Genomic DNA, 18,127 nt, shown 5'->3' on the forward strand with positions numbered 1-18,127 from the left:
AACATCTCTTGTTAAGCTTATATTTTCCCCACAATCAGAAAATGGATTTTATTTCTAATTAAAAACATAATAAAGTTGACTTTGGCAAGGTGAGGTTTAAGACTAAACATGCCAACTACAAATGAATCATTTCTCCAAGCATATACCAGATTTCCCTTTGGAAGGACCATTATTTAAGAGTATTTCTCCCTCCAATTTAGGAAATAAATTAAAATTTAAATATTTTAATTCCTAAAGAGTAATGCTAGTAATTTAGTTTTTGTACTGATAGTTGCAGAATAATTCAACATTTGTAATCCCCACGACTTTAACTTAAACCCAGCTTCTTTAGTGAAGAGATCTTCTCCATTTCGGTACTCGTCTCACATCTTTGAACGTCATTCAACAACAGTGATGGAAGTGATTTATTGATAAACTGGTCACGAATGAAGATGAGTTATTATGCCATTTCCTTTACAATTAGGTAGTTCAAAGAATTAAGAAAACAAAACTGAAAGAAGAAAAGCGAAATCCCAGTCCTTAACCCCTAAAGAGAACGTTTCCCTTCCACTTACCTGAAAATATAAAAATATAAATGACCATGTATGGAGCTGCACCATTAAATCTACTTTAGTGGTTCTGGTTTTTTACTGAGATTTTTACTTATTTGCTTTGAAAAAATTAGAAAATTGTCAGTGTGAAATCAGAACCACTAACACACTAGAGGCAACAAACTAAAAAAAAAATCTAAATGGCTAAAAATAACTCTGTTATAAAAGTACAAGTATAATTTACAATATCACATATTTCAGAAAAATAAACAAAACCACTAGATGTCTTTCCTTCTAGATGACTGTTTTCTCCCCAGAAAGGAAAAGCAACTAATAATGAACTTAAAATCAAACCTGTTATTCACTCCAGCAACATCTAAATAAGTGACCCACATAGCACAAAACCTTCTCATTCACAATCACATACAGTTAAATTATTTTTTCCTTAGTTACATAATAGTCTTCTTAAATCAATGTCCACTTAGAAAATTACTATATTAGTTAAGCCTATTCATCCTTGCTATGAAGTTCATTTCATTTATATAGGCCACGTACGTTTACTGGCACACTTTACTTAATAAGACAAAATAAGTCATTCTTCTTTTTAAAAATTATGGAATCATCTGTTTTCAAAGAAGAATCCTAAATACTTCATTCATTAAAGCAATTTTTTACCATCAGCTGGCAAGCTTTTCAAATGATCACTAAGTGTTCACCCGCAGATTATCAACGCTCTGTGAACTGTAAACTTGTTCTGAAGATTTGTGTCCATTTTACAGTATGATACAATTCGCACTGAAGAGTTTTTTTAAAAAGATAACCTACATACATACAGTTAATTTGCCCAAAGAACTTCTTAGAAATACAGTATAAACATTTAAGAACCACAACAGAGTCCGCTGTGGTTCAAACTTCAACAAAGATTTTCTTGAAACCCAGTCCAAAGGTTACTGGCTCAAGACCATATTCCAAAGTGACATCAGCACGCAATCTGACTGTGAGACTCTACCTCTTAAGAAAAGAGCACACTTGGTTATACATGGCTTTGAACCTTGAGCTACAGTTATGCTACAAACTCCCTGCCTCCCCCCCACCCCCCAAAAGAAGTCAGTCACGTGGAGATGTGCACATTCTCGGAACACTGTTTAGAGTCCTTGGTTTTCCAGCTCTGATGGAGATCTCGAAGGCGTTCAGAAGTCCGTGTGCTTACATTCAGGGCAGGATGAACTTTGCAAATTCCACTTTCCTCCATTAGTGACAGGCCACAGATCCCAAAGTATGCATGTAAAGCATCTGAAAACAAAGCATTTTTTTTTCTTTTAATCACAACAGGCATTCTTATTTGTATATGTTGCAAAGTATTACAGCGACATATCTATGAGCCCATAACAATTTAGAAAAATGTTAAATGCAGTTCTTGAAACATTTGCTTTCTCAATCTCTGAAAACACCAATTAAAAAAAAGATGACCAAAATCAGATATTTTATTCAAGAAAATACCACTAACAAAGGTAAAGAGTTCTCAAATGAGGAGGTGACACTCCCAACATCCTCTGTGATGAAAACACCAAGGAGAGGAGCCGTGCTACAAGACTTCTCACTTAGTGGGTTTTCCCTTTCACTTACTACAGAAAACAGAAACAAGGGGCTTTAACTGTGTATCATAAAAGGAAAAAATTTCCTTAAAAATGAAAATAACCCTGTGACTGTAAGTAGCAATACTCCTCCCTACTACATTGTACCTCTGACATTTCCTAAACCAGTAAGTACTATCCCAATACTGTGTTCAGTGAAAGAAGCCTAAACAAAATAATCCGTTCTGGAATGCTGTACCATATTTAGTTTTCCTATTTAGGGGAATGTCAGTCATTCAAAAAATGTCTGACCTGACAGTAAAAACAAACTCACATTCTATGTGGTTATAAATACCATAACCTTTCTTTTATACTGGCCTCACTACTGGTGCCCATCTTTCAGGGGGCACTGGCCCTCTTCCATTCACGTGGCCACTGAAATCACATGGCTGTTGCCTGCTGGACAGCCTTATATGGACCCTGAAGAGCTCAGAGCTCTGCAGTTATGGGAATACTACAAAAAACAGGCTTTGTAGCTGTCAAGCCATCATATATGGCCTCAAGAGCTACGGATGTTCAAAAACACCTTCCCGATTCAAACTTTTGTCAAAAGAATTAAAGAGAATGTTTTACTAACATATCATTTACTTTTCAAAACAGGAATGACAGCTGTGCTCACTCAAAGTTATCAGTGAAAAAGTTATTCTACTAACAGAGGCCCATATCAATCCTCTTTAATGTCTTTTCACAGACTGCTTAGGTTTCTTCTGGCTCGCTTTTCTCTAATTTTCAGACCACAAAAAAATAAATCTGATTTCCCCTGTTCTATTTAATTTTCCTTATAGTTACTCTAAAAACTTGTCTAGAAAGGAGGAAACTTTTATGGTCTAAAAATGAGGGAACTTTTCTAGGGAAAAATGCAACTGAAAGAGAAACAAAATCCATCCAGAGTAACATAAAATAGGATCTTCTACTTTCCACGTAATATAAAAATAAAACATTTTTTTCTCAAAAAGATTTTTGTAAAAGCCAATGAATCAGCCCTTAATTGTTTCAAACCTCAAAGAGAAAATTTTTTTTAAACTTCCTGATCTGTATGTGTATTAAAGCATGTCAGATGCTGAAGTATATAGTTTCTTCATAATAAAAGTTCATCCTTTTCTTCTGTAAATGTATATAAAATTGTTTCGTGTCAAATCTCCTACTAAACCTACTAGAACCAAGAATAAGCTAATTTTAAAGACTTGTTAGAAAGGATTTTCCTAAAGGCTCTGTGAATAGGTCTTCCAGATGAATTCAATTTATTATACAAAGACTTTCACTTTCTATGCTTTGCAGTGTACAAGTTCTGGAGACATTTTACCACATCTGTACAAAGTATTAAATTTAAGTATTTACACAAATGTTAAAGTTAGCAACTGATTGCTAGAAAAAAGCTTCAAGAATTTTCTTTTAAAAACTTATTGTAAATACTCAAAATGTATTTCAAATAGGTTTATGTGTGAAATGCTTTCCAGGGGCACCTGGGTGGCTCAGTCAGCTAAGCATCTGACTCTTGATTTCAACTCAGGTCATGATCTCAAGGTTCGTGGGATGGGGTCCCGCACTGGGCTCTGCGCTGACAGTGCAGAGTCTGCTTGGGATTCTCTCTCCCTCGCTCTCTGCCCCTCTCCTGCATGCGCGTGCTCTCTCAAAATAAACAAACATTTAATAGGAAAAAAAAAAAGAAATGCTTTCTAAGATACTGTCATTTCCCTATTCCTACTTGTTAAAATAGTACATTGTCAAAATAGTTCAAGTCCTGATGAAAAATAATGGCATCAATTCTGTTTTCTTAAGGTAACACTGTAACATATTTATAGCTATGGTTAGATACTAAATTATTTAAAGCTTGTTTATTTTGAGAGAGTGAGCATGCACAAACAAGCAGGGGAGGGGCAGAGAGAGAGGGAGAGAGAGAATCCCAAGAAGGATCCACTCAGTGCAGAGCCCACAACCATGAGATCTTGACCTGAGCCAATATCAAGAGTTGGACACTTAACCAACTGAGCCACACAGGTGCCCCTACAGATACCAAATTTAAAAATATTATTTCCCTTTATAAAAACAAATAAAGAACTCATACAACCCAGCAGAAAAAAAACCCCAAGCAACTCAACTGAAAAATGGGCAAAGGATTTGAATAGTTATTTCTCCAAAGAAGAAACACAAAAGGCCAACCAATGCTCGACATCAGTGGACACAGTGACCGTTAGGGAAATACAAATTAAAACCACAGTGCCATGTGACTCCCGTTAGAACAGCCATCATCAAAGAGAGAAAAGATAACAAATGCTGGTGTGCATGTGGAGAAAGGGGAGCCCTCCTACGCTGCTGGTAGGAGTGTAAATCAGTGCAGCCACGAAACAGTATGGAGGATGCTTAAAGGATTAAAAACAGAACTACCACACCACCCAGTAAGTCCACTCATGAGGGTGTACACAAAGGAAATGAAAACAATAACTTAATGTTGACACCCTGATGTACACGGCTGAATTATTTATAGGAGCCAAGATATGGAAACAGCCTAACACTCCATTGACAGATGGACAAAGAACTTGCAGTATATACACAATGAAACCTGATTCAGCCATAAAGACCAGGGGGAATCCTACTACTTGCGACAACATCAGTGGACCCTGAAGGTGTAATGCTAAGTGAAATAAATCAGAAAAAGACAAATACTGTATGATCTCCCTTCTATGTGGACTCTAAGAAAAAAAAAATAAAAAAAAGACACCAAACTCCTAGAAAAAAAAGACATCAGACCCATGCTTACCAGAGGTGGGGGCTGGGGCGGGGCATTGGAGGAAGGTGGTCAAAAGGCACAAACATCCAGTAATAAGTAAGTACTGGGGATGTAATGTACAACATGAGGACTACAGCCAAGGCTGCTGTACGATGTACAGGAAATGTGTTAGGGTAGTTAATCCTAACAGTTCTCATCACAAAATAAACTGTTTGACCTTTATTATTTTCTTCTTTTTTTCTGGCATCTACATGAGAAGCTGGGTGCTAGCCGAACCTATTCTGGTAATCATTTCACATAAATGTAAATCAAACCATAATGCTATATGCCTTAAACTCACTAAGTGATGCATGTCAATTATTTCTCAATAAAACTGGAAAAAAATATTCTTTTGCTTTAGAAATTAAAAGCACTGTACATTTTTAAAAAAGAAAGCATATTTTGGGGGTGCCTGGGTGGCTCAGTCAGTTGAATGTCTGACTCTTGATTATGGCTCAGGTCATGATCGCAGAGTTCATGAGTTTGGTTCTGCATCAGTGGGCTCTGCTTAGGATTTCTTTCTCTCTCTGCCCCTCCCCAGCTCTTTCTCACTCTCTCAAAAACAAACTTAAAAAAAAACATATTTTGCATAAAAATACAGGTAAGGGAGAATGTGAGGAAATATTTCTGCTTGCTTCAGGTACAAAAGTCTGATTTCATGAGCCCCATATTTATTATTTTCATTCAAGTACATATTCCGACTATAGCAGTTTTATTAATGGAGATGACCTGAAGAGATTCTAAACTAATAATAAAAACCATGGTTCTACTGCAATGCTATAAAAACAATCATTCCTTGTATCTAGTTTCATATATTTATAGCTAATATTTTATTAACTTGCTCATCCATAATGCTCTGAATTATTTATAACAAACTTTCAAACTGACTTTTGGGAAGGCTGTCAATAGAGTAATTTTGCTACAGGTGAAAACATAATGGGGAGGAGCAGGCAGGCCTGGAGAATAACACTAGAGGTGGGAGAGGAGCCAGATCTCAGGAGGGCCCTTGTGGGCCATGCGGAAGAACCCACTCAGGGAGCTAAGAGTCTCTGGATGATTTTAATGGATTTAAGAGTTCAGATTAGACGTTCTCAACCTTTTTTTAAAAAATATATATACTGATGTCTACATTTTTTTTAATGTTTATTTTTGAGAGAGAGAGACAGAGCATGGGTGGGGGAGGGGCAGAGAGAGAGAGAGAGAGAGAGAGAGAGAGAGAGAGAGGGAGGGAGGGAGAGAGAGAAAGAGAGAAAGAGGGAGGGAGGGAGAGAGACACAGGATCCAAGCTGTCAGCAGAGTCCGGTGCGGGGTGAGATCATGACCTGAGCCGGAAGTTGGACGCTTAACTGACTGAGCCACTGAGCCACCCAGGCACCCTGTTCTTAACCTTTTTTGCATGAGAGATCCTTTGAGAGTCGGGAGGAAAGCTGTGGCCTTTCCCCTGTCATTTAAGCACGTGCACACGCACACACGCATGCACAGTGTCAACGTGAGGAGGACTAGACCAGAAGCAGGAAGACTATGATACTAAGACTATTGCAGAACTGTAGGCCTGAACCTGGCCTGGGGCCACTCAAGCTTTGAGGTGGGGTGGGGCACAGAGACCAGGCTCAGTTGCAGGCTGGGTCTGAGGGGCCTGTAGGTGGCATCTGAGGAGTAACTGAGCAGGCTGTTTTATATCAGAGTATGCAGCTTAGAATGAAATCTGTCTAGGTTTGGGAAATGGCAGAATTATCTACATTTTTAAAAAAATGTCATTATTAATAAAGATTATCCGTTATTTGTAAAGAACCCATTTGAAAGTACAATCGACCCTTGAACAATGTAGCAGTTATGGCCACTGACACCCCGTGCGGTCAAAATTCTACATAGAAGTTGGACTCTCATAAAAGTTAGCTACTGGCAGCCTACTGTTGACAGGAAAGCCTCATAGGTAACACAATCAGTAAACACATACTCTGTATGTCCTACATATTATGTATTATATTCTTCTAATCAAGGAAGCTCAAGAAAAGGAAATGTTATTAAGAAAATAACAAAAAGGGGAGCACCTAGGTGGCTCAGTTGGTTAAGCGTCCAGCTCAGGTCAGGATCTTGCGGTCGTGTGATTGAGCCCTGACTTGGGCTTCTCACTGAGTGGAACCCACTTGAGATTCCCTCCATCCCTCCCTCTTTCTCTCTGTCTCCCCCGCCTCCCCTGCTTGCTCTCGCACATGCACACTCTCTCAAAATAAACAAGAGTAAAAAAAAGAAAATACATTTACAATACTGTGCAATACTTATTGAAAAATTCCATTTATAAGTGGACAGGTGCAGTTCAAACCCGTGTGGTTCAAGGATCAACTGTACTTACTAAATACAAGAATCTTTTTGTTCGTTACTTCGTCATTCCTGAGTTTGGAAAACAATAAATATCACATTGTCTGAATCTATGTGGCTCTTGAGTTTTAGACAATGAATGGTAAGAGTTTGAATAGCAAAATATTCTTCTAAAAACAATAACCTGAATCTGCTAAAATTCAGAAAATAGTTTGGACAGTGAGGGACACCTAACTTCAGGATTAGAGATTTTTGATTTAGTGCCTTCTGAACAGAAATAAGAACCGGTTCCCTTATGGATTTAGGCATTTATTCTACTTAGCTCTAGTGACAGCTAGATTCTGGACGGACCAAATGATCCTCTATTACGGACAGGGCCAATTCAGACCATCTGCCTTACTGCCTCAAACGAAAGAAAACTTCGGTAAATGAAATGGAAAAAAAGACAAACGATATCAACACATCTTGATAACACAAACTTTCCTTTATGCCCCTCAACATGATACATTTTCACCCAAACTTAAACAATTTACCTTTTTAAAAACTATTATTTAAGTTTACAACTGTGGCTAAATTTTCTATCTTATGCCCTTTCTGACAAAGATGCCTGAAGATCTATCTACTCAAGAAACAAACAAAAGTAAAATTGTTCTAGAGCCCTATACACAATTACCTGGATGACTATCTGGCCACTTGGCAAATCCTCCCACGAGCCGATCTTGAGTTGACAAGATGTAATTTCTATTTTTCTCAAAGTTAGTGTACTGAAAAATTTTCAGAAGCTGAAATGACAGGACAAACATACATTTACTGCATGCAACTTCCATATTGACCTTTGGCTCAATTTTCAGATACATATCAATTAAATACACTTTTGTTTAGCTAAGGCTCTTAAAAGCAGGCCTCTGGAGACTTGAGCACTTAGAATCAGTTAACCACATTATCATTTTTATCATCTGATCACTACTCTCCTTTCCTTGACCTACTCACGATTTACATTTTCTGAATCACACCCAACTAATCTCTTTGCATCACATTCAGCTAGGTTCAAATCACAACTTTCCCAATCTACTCAACTTAATCCGTCATAAAAAAATATTTTTTTCATGTTTATTTTTGAGAAAGGGAGGGAGGGAGGGAGGGAGGGAAAGGGAGAGAGAGGAAGGGGCAGAGACATGGCAGGGTGGGGTTGGGGGGGGGGGTGGGGTGAGGGTAGAGGATCCCAAGCAGGCTCCAGGCTGAGAGCCACAAGCTAGATGCAGAGCTTGAACCTATGAACCACGAGATTAGGATCCCCACCAAAGGTAGATGCTCAACTGACTGAACCACCCAGGCGCCCCTTAATCAGTCATCTTAAAAAGTGCAATTTTATGTACCCATATTTTAATTCTTATGATAGGCTTTTACAATTCTTATGGTAGGCTCTTTGTTATATACTGGTAGTAACTTAAACCAAAAATATTTCAAAAAAGAGCAACAGAAATTATTAACCAGGTGCTATGGGAAGTTTTGAGAGTAGTAAAAAATTAAACCTCTGTAATCAGGAAGTGTAATTTTAGCATCAAAAAAACTATGTAGCTTGGGGCACCTGGGTGGCTCAGTCGGTTAAGTGTCCGACTTCGGCTCAGGTCATGATCTCGCGGTTCGCAGGTTCCAGTCCCATGTCGGGCTCTGCTGACAGCTCAGAGCCTGGAGCCTGCTTCAGATTCTGTGTCTCCGTCTCTCTCTGCCCCTCGCTTCCTCACACCATCTGTCTGTCTGTCTCTCTCTCAAAAATAAATAAACGTTAAAAAAAAAAAAACAAACTATGTAGCTTTAAGTTTTAGGACATGTATTTGTGATCTCTCTCAAGATCCCATTAAATAGAAAAAAAAGAATAAATCAAACCATGAATAGGGGTGGGGGTGGAGTAGTAGCAAGGGAGTTCAAAAAACTTCTGTAAGACACAAAGCAGCTGAAAGCATGTTAATAAATCAGAGAGCCATACAAGATATTAGTGATTAAAGCAGCATTATTTCTCAAAAAAAGAAAAACAAAGCCTAAAACAATTATGATACAAATAAGAAACATACTTATTCACTCTTTTAACTTAGTTAATACAATGTAAGGAAAGAGACTCTATACAATCCACCAACTAGGGCTGGGTGGTTCAGCTGGCTGAGTGTCACACTTCAATTCAGCTTATGATCTCATGGTTTTTGAGTTCAAGCTCCACATTGGGCTGGGCTCACTGCTGTCAGCACAGAGCCACTTTGGATCCTCTGTCCTCCCCCCACGCCCTGGCCACACTTTCCCCACTTGCGCTTGTATGTGCTCATGCACACGCTCTCTCTCAAAAGTAAACATTAAAAAAGAAATCCACCAGCTAGAAACATTTTCGATCAAGTGGCCTATAGGTCATTACATAAAAAGAAGAAACTATATAATCTTAACATTGTACTTGGTTCAGCAATAAACAATATTTACATGATCACAGTAAGTGCTGACTCTTGGTTTTCTAATTTTATTTTATTTTTTTTAAGTTTATTTATTTTGAGAGAGAGAGAGAGAGAAAGAGAGAGAGAGAGAGAGAGAGAGAGAGAGAGAAAGAGAGAGAGAGAGAGAGAGAGAGAGAGAGAGACGGTCAGAGAGAGAGAATCCCAAGCAGGCTCCATGCTGTCAAGTGCAAGAGCCCCACATGGGGGCTTGAACCCATGAACCATGAGATCATGAACTGAGCTGAAATCAAACGTTGGGGACACTGAACAGACTGGGCCATCCCTTTAGTTTTCAAATTTTGTAATCAACCTACAGGCAAAACATAAAATATGTGATTATTGTTGCTGAATAAAATATGTTACTTGACATTATAAAAATAAAGGTACTATGACAGAATTAAAAGGTGCAAAGAGGAAAAGGTTCAGAACTAAAAAATAAATAACCAGTAACAATGTGTTTTTAAAAAGGAAGGCTAAATCTTCATTTTTCATGTGAGGAATCAAAGATAATGTCTAAAGACAAGTCAAGAAATCAGTTAAAGTTGGGGCACCTGGGTGGCTCAGTCAGTTAAGCGTCCGACTTCGGCTCAGGTCATGATCTCTCAGTTTGGGGGTTCAAGCCCCGCGTCGGGCTCTGTGCTGACAGCTTGGAGCCTGGAGCCTGCTTCAGATTCTGTGTCTCCCTCTCTCTGACCCTCCCCCATTCATGTTCTGTCTGTCTCAAAAATAAACAATAAAAAAAATTGTTTTTAAAGAATCAGTTAAAGCTATGGTGATATCCGTAAGAATTAAAAAAATTTAAAGATGCTTAAAAATGGTTGCTTTCAGAAAGTTGTCAAAGACTGTACCAAGGTCATATCCAAAAGATTCAATAGCCAACATGAAGGAGCTTCAACTGGCTAAAAATGGTACAATCTGAGCGTCAAAAAGAACAATGTATTAGATTAAAACATAAAATATGTTGGGGGGCATGGGTGGCTCAGTTGGTTGAGCATCCTACTCTTGATTTCGGCTCAGGTCATCATCCCAGGGTTGTGGGATCGAGCACCACATCAGGAATTGTGCTGAGCATTCAGCCTACTTGGGATTCATATTCTCGTTCTCTCTCTCTCTCTCTCTCTCTCTCTCTCTCCCCCCCCCCGCCTCTCTTTGCCCCTCACCCCCACTTGCGCTCTTGTTAAACATTAGCAACATAAAATATGTTAACCCCAATGGCTGTTAAAATGATTTTGTAAAAAAAAAAAAACAAAACAAAACTAGGGGCGCCGGGGTGGCTCAGTCGGTTAAGTGTCCAACTTCAGTTCAGTCATGATCTCACAGCTCGTGGGTTTGAGCCCTACATCGGGCTCTGTGCTGACAGCTTGGAGCCTGGAACCCGCTTCATGTTCTATGTCTCCCTCTCTCTCTGCCCCTCCCCTGCTCATGCTGTCTCTCTCTGTCTCTCAAAAATAAACAAACATTAAAAAAAGAAAATTAAAAAAAGATGGTGGGCTTTTTTTTTTATACACCAGCAACAAACAATCCAAAAAGAAATTATGAAATCAATTCTATTTACAATGACATATAAAATAATTCAATATTTGGGAATAAACTGATCAAGGACTACAAAATACTGCTGAAAGAAATGAAAGATCTAAGTAAATGGATGCTCACTAAAGGAGGATTTAACACTGTTAAAAGTCAATACTACCAAAAATGATCTTCAGATTCAATGCAATATTTATCAAAATGTCAACAGCCTTTTTGGTAAGAAACGGAAAAGCCAGTTCTCAAATTCATTACGAGATTGCAAGGTGCCCTGTATTAAGGGCCCAAACAATACTGAAAAAGAATAAAGTTGAAGGACTCATACTTTCTGGCTCTGAATTTTACTACAAAGCTGCAATAATTAAAACAGGAGGAGAATGGAGTAGGGACACACAGACCAAAGGAACAGAGAACCCACAAAAAAAAAACCAAAAACAAAGCGAAACCAAAAAAAACCACATGCATATGCTCAGCTGATTTTCAACAAGGGTCCTAAGGCCATTTAATGGGACAGAGAACAGTCTTTTCAACAAATAGTCCTGGAAAAGCTGGATATCCACCTGTAAAATAATGAAGTTGAGCTCTCATTTTTATACCATATACAAAAATTAACTCAAAATGCATCAGACCTAAAACTCAAGGCTAAAACTATAAAACTCTTGGAAGAAAATACTGGGGAAAATCTTTATGACATTGGCTTTGGCAGTGACTTCATAGATAGGACAACCAAAACCACAGGCAACACAAGAAAAAAAAACAGATAAACTGGACTTCATCAAAATTAGAAATTTTATACATCAAAGAACATCAACAAAGTTACAAGCAACCACAGAATGGGGAAAAAATAGGTGTATATCACAGAACTTGATAAGGCATTAATATCCAGAATACCTGAAGAACCCCTACAACCCATCAACAAAAAACCTAACAACATGATTAAAAAATGGACAAAGTCCCTGAATAAAAATTTTGCCAAAGACACACAAATGGCCCATAAGCACATCAAAAGAGGCTCAGTATCATTAATCATTAGGGAAATGCAAATCAAAATCACGATGAGATGCCACTTCACACCCACTGGTGTGGCCATTATAAAAACCAAAACCAAACAGAAAAATCAAGCGTTATTGATCATATAGAGAAACTGGAACCCTCATATACTGCTAGCAGGAATGTAACATGGTGCACACCCTCACTGTGGGAAACAGTATGGCAGTTCCTCAAAGAGTTAAACATAGAACTATCATAAGATCCAGCAATTCCATTCCTAATATCCAAAAGAAATGAAAGAAGAAAGTCAGTTATTTGTACAGCAATGTCCAGAGCTGCCTTATTCACAAGAGCTGAAATGTGGAAATAAACCATGTCCATCAACAGATGAATGGATAAACTGTGGTATAAACATACAACAGCATATTAATCAGCCATAAAAAGGATTAAATTTTGATATATGCTACAACATGGATGGATCCTGAGAGCATTATGCTAAGTGAAATAAGCCAGACACAGAAGGGCACATATTGTGTGATGCCACTTATACAATGTCCCAAGAATAGGCAAATTCATAGAAAGTAGAACAGAGGTCACCAGGGGCTAGGGGAAGGAGCGAGTACAGAGTTTATACTGAGGATAACCAAAGTTTTGGGTATAGACAGTGGAGAGGGTTCCATAACACTGTGAATGTATACCTAATACCACCAGATTGTATTCTTACAAATAGTTAAACTGATAAATATTATATTATGTATAGTACACCACCATAAAAGAAAAAAAAACGCTGATGGGGAACTTTACGGTGGATAAATCAGGTATGATGATTCTGGAGCACTTTGATCACAGGGAGATAAACAGAAATTATGTGCCTCTTGACGTGATGCAATAGGAAATATACATAATCACTGACTAGTTAATGATTTCATGGAATTGTGGTTGATTTTTCAGATGTGATAATGACACCATAGTTCTGTTTCTTAGAAAGTTATTTCTAGTTAGGAATTACACTGAAAATTTTCCAGATAATACGAAAAATGGTATCTGGAACCTGCCCTAAAATAATACAGTGATGGGGAGGGAAGGGAGCTGGAATATGGATAAGACTGGCTGGCTTTGTGACAAAAGCTGATGAGTCTAGCTGTGGACACACAGGGGTTCATTACACTGTTCTACTTTTGAATATGTTTGAAATTTTCCCTAATTAAAATCAAAGGGGTACACTTGAGGAATGGCAATAGAAGTGAGGAGAGAGAGGGAGATATACTTAGTTTTACATCATTCTGTTTTCAGAATTTATTTCAGAATTTTAGAAAATAGGATATTACATAAAAGATGAATGGACTTTTGTTAGATTTCAGAGTATCAGAATTAAATTATATATTTTAAAAGCGAAAAGGCAACTTCAAGATAGAGAAAACTTGTGGGTACTTAGTGGCTCATAACCTTATGGCATTAGGTATGACAAAAGGTAAGAGATGGAGGAAAATGTCAATCCGTTGGGGTTAGGCAAATAAACTGATAAAAAAACTAAAAATCACAAATAGTTTTTAAAGAAATGACCCATGGTTTACCTTTTCAGATTAATAACTTCCCATAAAGCCTTTTTTGGGATCACGTTCAGACAGAGCCCTACTCTAGAGAGACCACTGGTCATTTATGGTAACCAGTTTCTTACGACCTTACACCTTGTACCTTACGCTTTTTTACTACATTCTAGGCCACTTAAGTTTTATAAGAATGGAAATTTTCAAGAAGCACAACAGGTAATGAACTCTATGGAAAAAACCATACACAGAGTAGCTTTGCCTGAGCAGCAGAAGAAATGAAGCGGCCTGAATGTAGCAGTATTTAAAATTTTTTTTTTTTAACATTTATTTATTTTTGAGACAGAGAGAGACAGAGCATGAATGGGGGAGGGTCACAGAGAGAGGGAGACACAGAATCTGGAACAGGCTCCAGGCTCTGAGCTGTCAGCACAGAGCCTGACACGACTCTCGAACTCACGAACCGCGAGATCATGACCTGAGTCAAAGTCGGACACTTAACCGACTGAGCCACCCAGGCGTCCCAGAATGTAGCAGTATTTAATGAACATGACAAAGACCAAACCTTCTAGAGCACAGTTTATATCAACACAGAGCACAGGTTTCTCAATTTGACTTTTTTTTTCTTACCTTTAGAGTTGCTCCTACCCAAAAAGAGTAACAGGTGTCTACGGGCTTATTAGGTCTTCCATGATAACCATTTTGTTGCCTCATTATACACCACCTCTTTATCCGGTTCAATTCTTTTTCTGAAAAAACTTCTTCTAGTTTACCCATCAGACACAGTGATGCAATGCCACAAAAAGTCGATCCTCCTGTTAATTGAAACCACACAATACTTCAAACTTCAAACTAGATACCCACGAAAACAGTATAAAATGGCCGGAGGAAAAAAAAAATAGTGGTTACGAGTAAGACAGTCAGATACGAGTAAATTTAGAAGACAATTAATTACACCTTTAAAATAACCACAAAGCACTGAAGTCTTCAATATTAATTTGAAGAAACAGAAAATGACTGAAAATAATATGTAGCTGTAAGAAATACTCTACTTATGAAAAACAAAAGACTTGGGAGGGTAAGGAACGTGTTCAAAATTACACGGTTTAATGGAAGGGCTGAAACTCAAACCTAGGACAACTCCTCCCTGTCCAGGTCTCTGTCACCCAAGTCTGATTTAATTCCTCTGAAGATGACCCAATGCTCATGAACCGTGGTGCCACTTGCCTGAGACTACGGACTAATTATGACATGTAGCACAGACAAGCTAGAAGTGGATATGCAGAAAGACCTACTCAGCTTAAAAAATTTAAGGAAGGAAAGTCTGAGTGAGAGTGCTGGGGGTGGGGTGAGGAGAAAAGCCTATCAGGAAAGACATGCACGGTGAGTCCCATTCACTGTGGTAGATTGAAGGACGCACCCCAAAGAGAGACACGTCCAGGCCCTAATGCCTGGACCACGTCAATGTTACCTCCTATGGCAAGAAGGACTTTGCAAATGTGATCACAGATCTCTCATTGGAGGGATTGTCTTGGACTATCTAGGAGGGCCCTAAATGCAACCACAGTGTCCTTATGAAGCAGGGCAGAGGGAGATTAAACTACAGAGGAGGCGCTGTGACTATGGACTGACTTGGCAACACAGCGGGGACACCGGCAGCCACCAGAAGCTAGCAGAAGCAAAGGAAGAGATTCTCCCTTGGTGCCTCCAGAAGGAACCAGCCCTGTCAACATCTTGATTTTAGCCCTGTAAAGTGCAGTTCAGACTTGTCTTCCAGAACTGCAAGAGAATACATTTGTGTTGTTTTATACCCCTAATTTTGAGGCAAAAATGTTACAGCAGCAACAGGAAACCAATACACTTGGAAAGGTGATTCCTTTCCTTTGGAATTGAAAAGTCAGTCTTTTTCCACAAAGGAAAAGAAACAACTTTGCACTGGCACTATCTGCTGTCAAGTCCAAACAATATGAAAATACTTATATTTCCAATTTATCACAACTTCAGCTAGTGATAAATTTCAGCAATATACATGGATGGTTTCTAATATGCTTCTTCCCTTTCCCCTTCCCCTTCCCCTTCCCTTCCCTCCTTCAACTTTCCTTTTGCTGTTACAATGCTTGCATGCATTCTCTGGCAAAGGAAAGTGTGCATTCCCTCTAGAAAACTCAGGGCAGCCATCACATTAAAAAAAGTCACTGTCAGGGTACCTGGGTGGCTCAGTCGTTAAGCATCTGACTTCAGCTCAGGTCATGATCTCATGGTGAGATCGAGCCCCGCTTTGGGTGAACTCGAGCCCCGCTTCGGGTGAGGCCCATTTCTCTCTCAACACCCCCCACCACCTCGGCCCCTCACTCACCTGTGCCCTCTCTCTCAATAAAATAAAACAATAATACTATTTAATCCTCAGAATTTTTTCCAGTGACTTGAGAGATCTATGTTAGTCATGAATGAATTAGAAAAATAAAACAAATTTATAATAACCTTTTAGAATAATTCCTATTAAGCAACTAATTTTATTGCCTCTTTAGTAACCTACCAATTTCAATTTCTCTTTCATGACAACCTGGCCACGACTTCAGGTATCATTACATCATTAAAAATAAAGTCTCCAAAAGATAACAAATATTCATTAATTACAAAAAAGTAAGGGGGCCTGGCTGGCTCAGTCAGAGGAACATGTGACTCTTCATCTCAGGGTCCTGAGTTCAAGCCCCACGGTGGGTGGAGAGATTACTTAAATAAAATTTTAAAAACAAAGCCAAAAGAAAACAAAACAAAAAACTACCAAAAGTAAAAAGAGGCACTTAACTGTTACTCTCCAAATTACTTGTTAGGATTCTTTAAAAGCAAACTGGCACAATTCAAAGTAAAAATACTCTTTACTTTGCCCAATCACCAGTTTTGCACAATGATAGCTTCTTAAGTAAGTCTGAGCTCTGAGTAGCCAAAAACACTTACTACAAAGTCTATGCTTTAAGCTAAAATTCATTTACCAACATTTACCCCTGAGAGGCTCTTGTTTTACACAAAATTCTAAAAAAGTATTTCTAAAACCTGGATTAAAAGTATTATGTTAGAAGAGTATTAGAGGCAGATATAAACACAGCAAGAAAAGTCAGATAACATCTCAGTAAGTCAATTAAGAAACACCATAAAAAAGTAGGCACAGGAACTCCTATTTAAGTTTATTTATTTATTTTGAGGGGGGCGAGAGAAAGAAGGAGGGAGAGAGACAGAGAGAATCCCACGCTGACAGCACAGAGCCTGACACAGGGCTCGAACCCATAAATTGTGAGATCATGATCTGAGCGGAAACCAAGAGTCAGACACTTAACCAAATGAGCTACCCAGGTGCCCCAGAAACTCTTTTTTCTCTCAGGATTCATGATATAAAAGTAATAGGCCAGAAAAGCTAATATGATTCCATGAGTCTTCCAAAATATTTCTACTTAATCCAGAAGAGAAACAGTCAACTCTCTGACATAATTTCCTAAATTACTTATGTATTTATTTATATATTCTATATATTCATATATTTGTTTATATAATAATTATTATTTATTTAGCCCCCAAAGAGCTAAATAAGGTTATGTCAATGACCCTACAAGCTTCAAAAAATTTCAAGAATATTACATCGTTAAAGTATAACACAAAATTGCTTCTCATAATAATTATCTGAATTCAAGAGAAGGTTAAGTTGTGTTCATTATGCCTTGGTAAAATACCCTTCTTTACCGAAGGCTATTATGGCAAGAGATATTAACACACACACAAAGAGAAAGATCAAAACCGCTGAGTTTGCCACCTGAAGCACGACACTTCGGCCACATGGATAGTTACCATGTGCAGAATGCTGTAGTCACAAGACATCACAGATGGAAGGGACCACCGAGGTCGGGTCTCTCTAACAATCTACCTCAGTTCTCCCAGGGGCAGGGTGAAGGAGGTATTCCTGACTCTAGTCCTGGATGCTAGGACTTACCTACAGTTTAACAGTATAACAGGTGTAAGTTAACTAAATGCTCCCATAAGGTGTTAAAACCCAATTTTAAGCATTCTCTTAGTATTTATTTGCATGTACCAAATTATGTGAAGGAATCCACGTACTCTGAAATACATAATTTAAGATGGTTAACAATCACACAGCTAGGAATAAAATGGTACATAAATAACAGTAACTATACCATTTTATACTTAAACACCTGGAAAAGGTAAAGTGAGGAAAACTCAAGGGAACTGAATGCTTAGGTGAAATTAGGCCCAAAAGTTGAGTATTTCTCTTTTGGATTAAAGAATAGAGATGTTCTGGAAGACTCATGGAATCACATTAACTTAT

At 38.3% G+C, this 18,127-nt stretch overlaps 1 protein-coding gene across 1 annotated transcript in view; it reads right to left on the reverse strand.

Moving 5' to 3' along the window:
- Window positions 1–380: 380 nt before the first annotated feature.
- PGGT1B (protein geranylgeranyltransferase type I subunit beta) overlaps window positions 381–18,127 on the reverse strand; it is a 62,505-nt gene continuing 44,758 nt past the window's right edge. Inside the window, exons 7-9 of the mRNA XM_043554157.1 lie at window positions 14,422–14,606; window positions 7,924–8,032; window positions 381–1,823 (exon numbers count right to left, since the gene is read on the reverse strand). Coding sequence (XP_043410092.1) covers window positions 1,642–1,823; window positions 7,924–8,032; window positions 14,422–14,606 — 476 coding nt within the window. The 3' untranslated portion in view covers window positions 381–1,641. The remainder of the gene's footprint in view (window positions 1,824–7,923; window positions 8,033–14,421; window positions 14,607–18,127) is intronic.

This window comes from Prionailurus bengalensis, chromosome A1 (assembly GCF_016509475.1).
Source record: "Prionailurus bengalensis isolate Pbe53 chromosome A1, Fcat_Pben_1.1_paternal_pri, whole genome shotgun sequence".
In the NCBI taxonomy this organism is placed as follows: domain Eukaryota; kingdom Metazoa; phylum Chordata; class Mammalia; order Carnivora; family Felidae; genus Prionailurus; species Prionailurus bengalensis.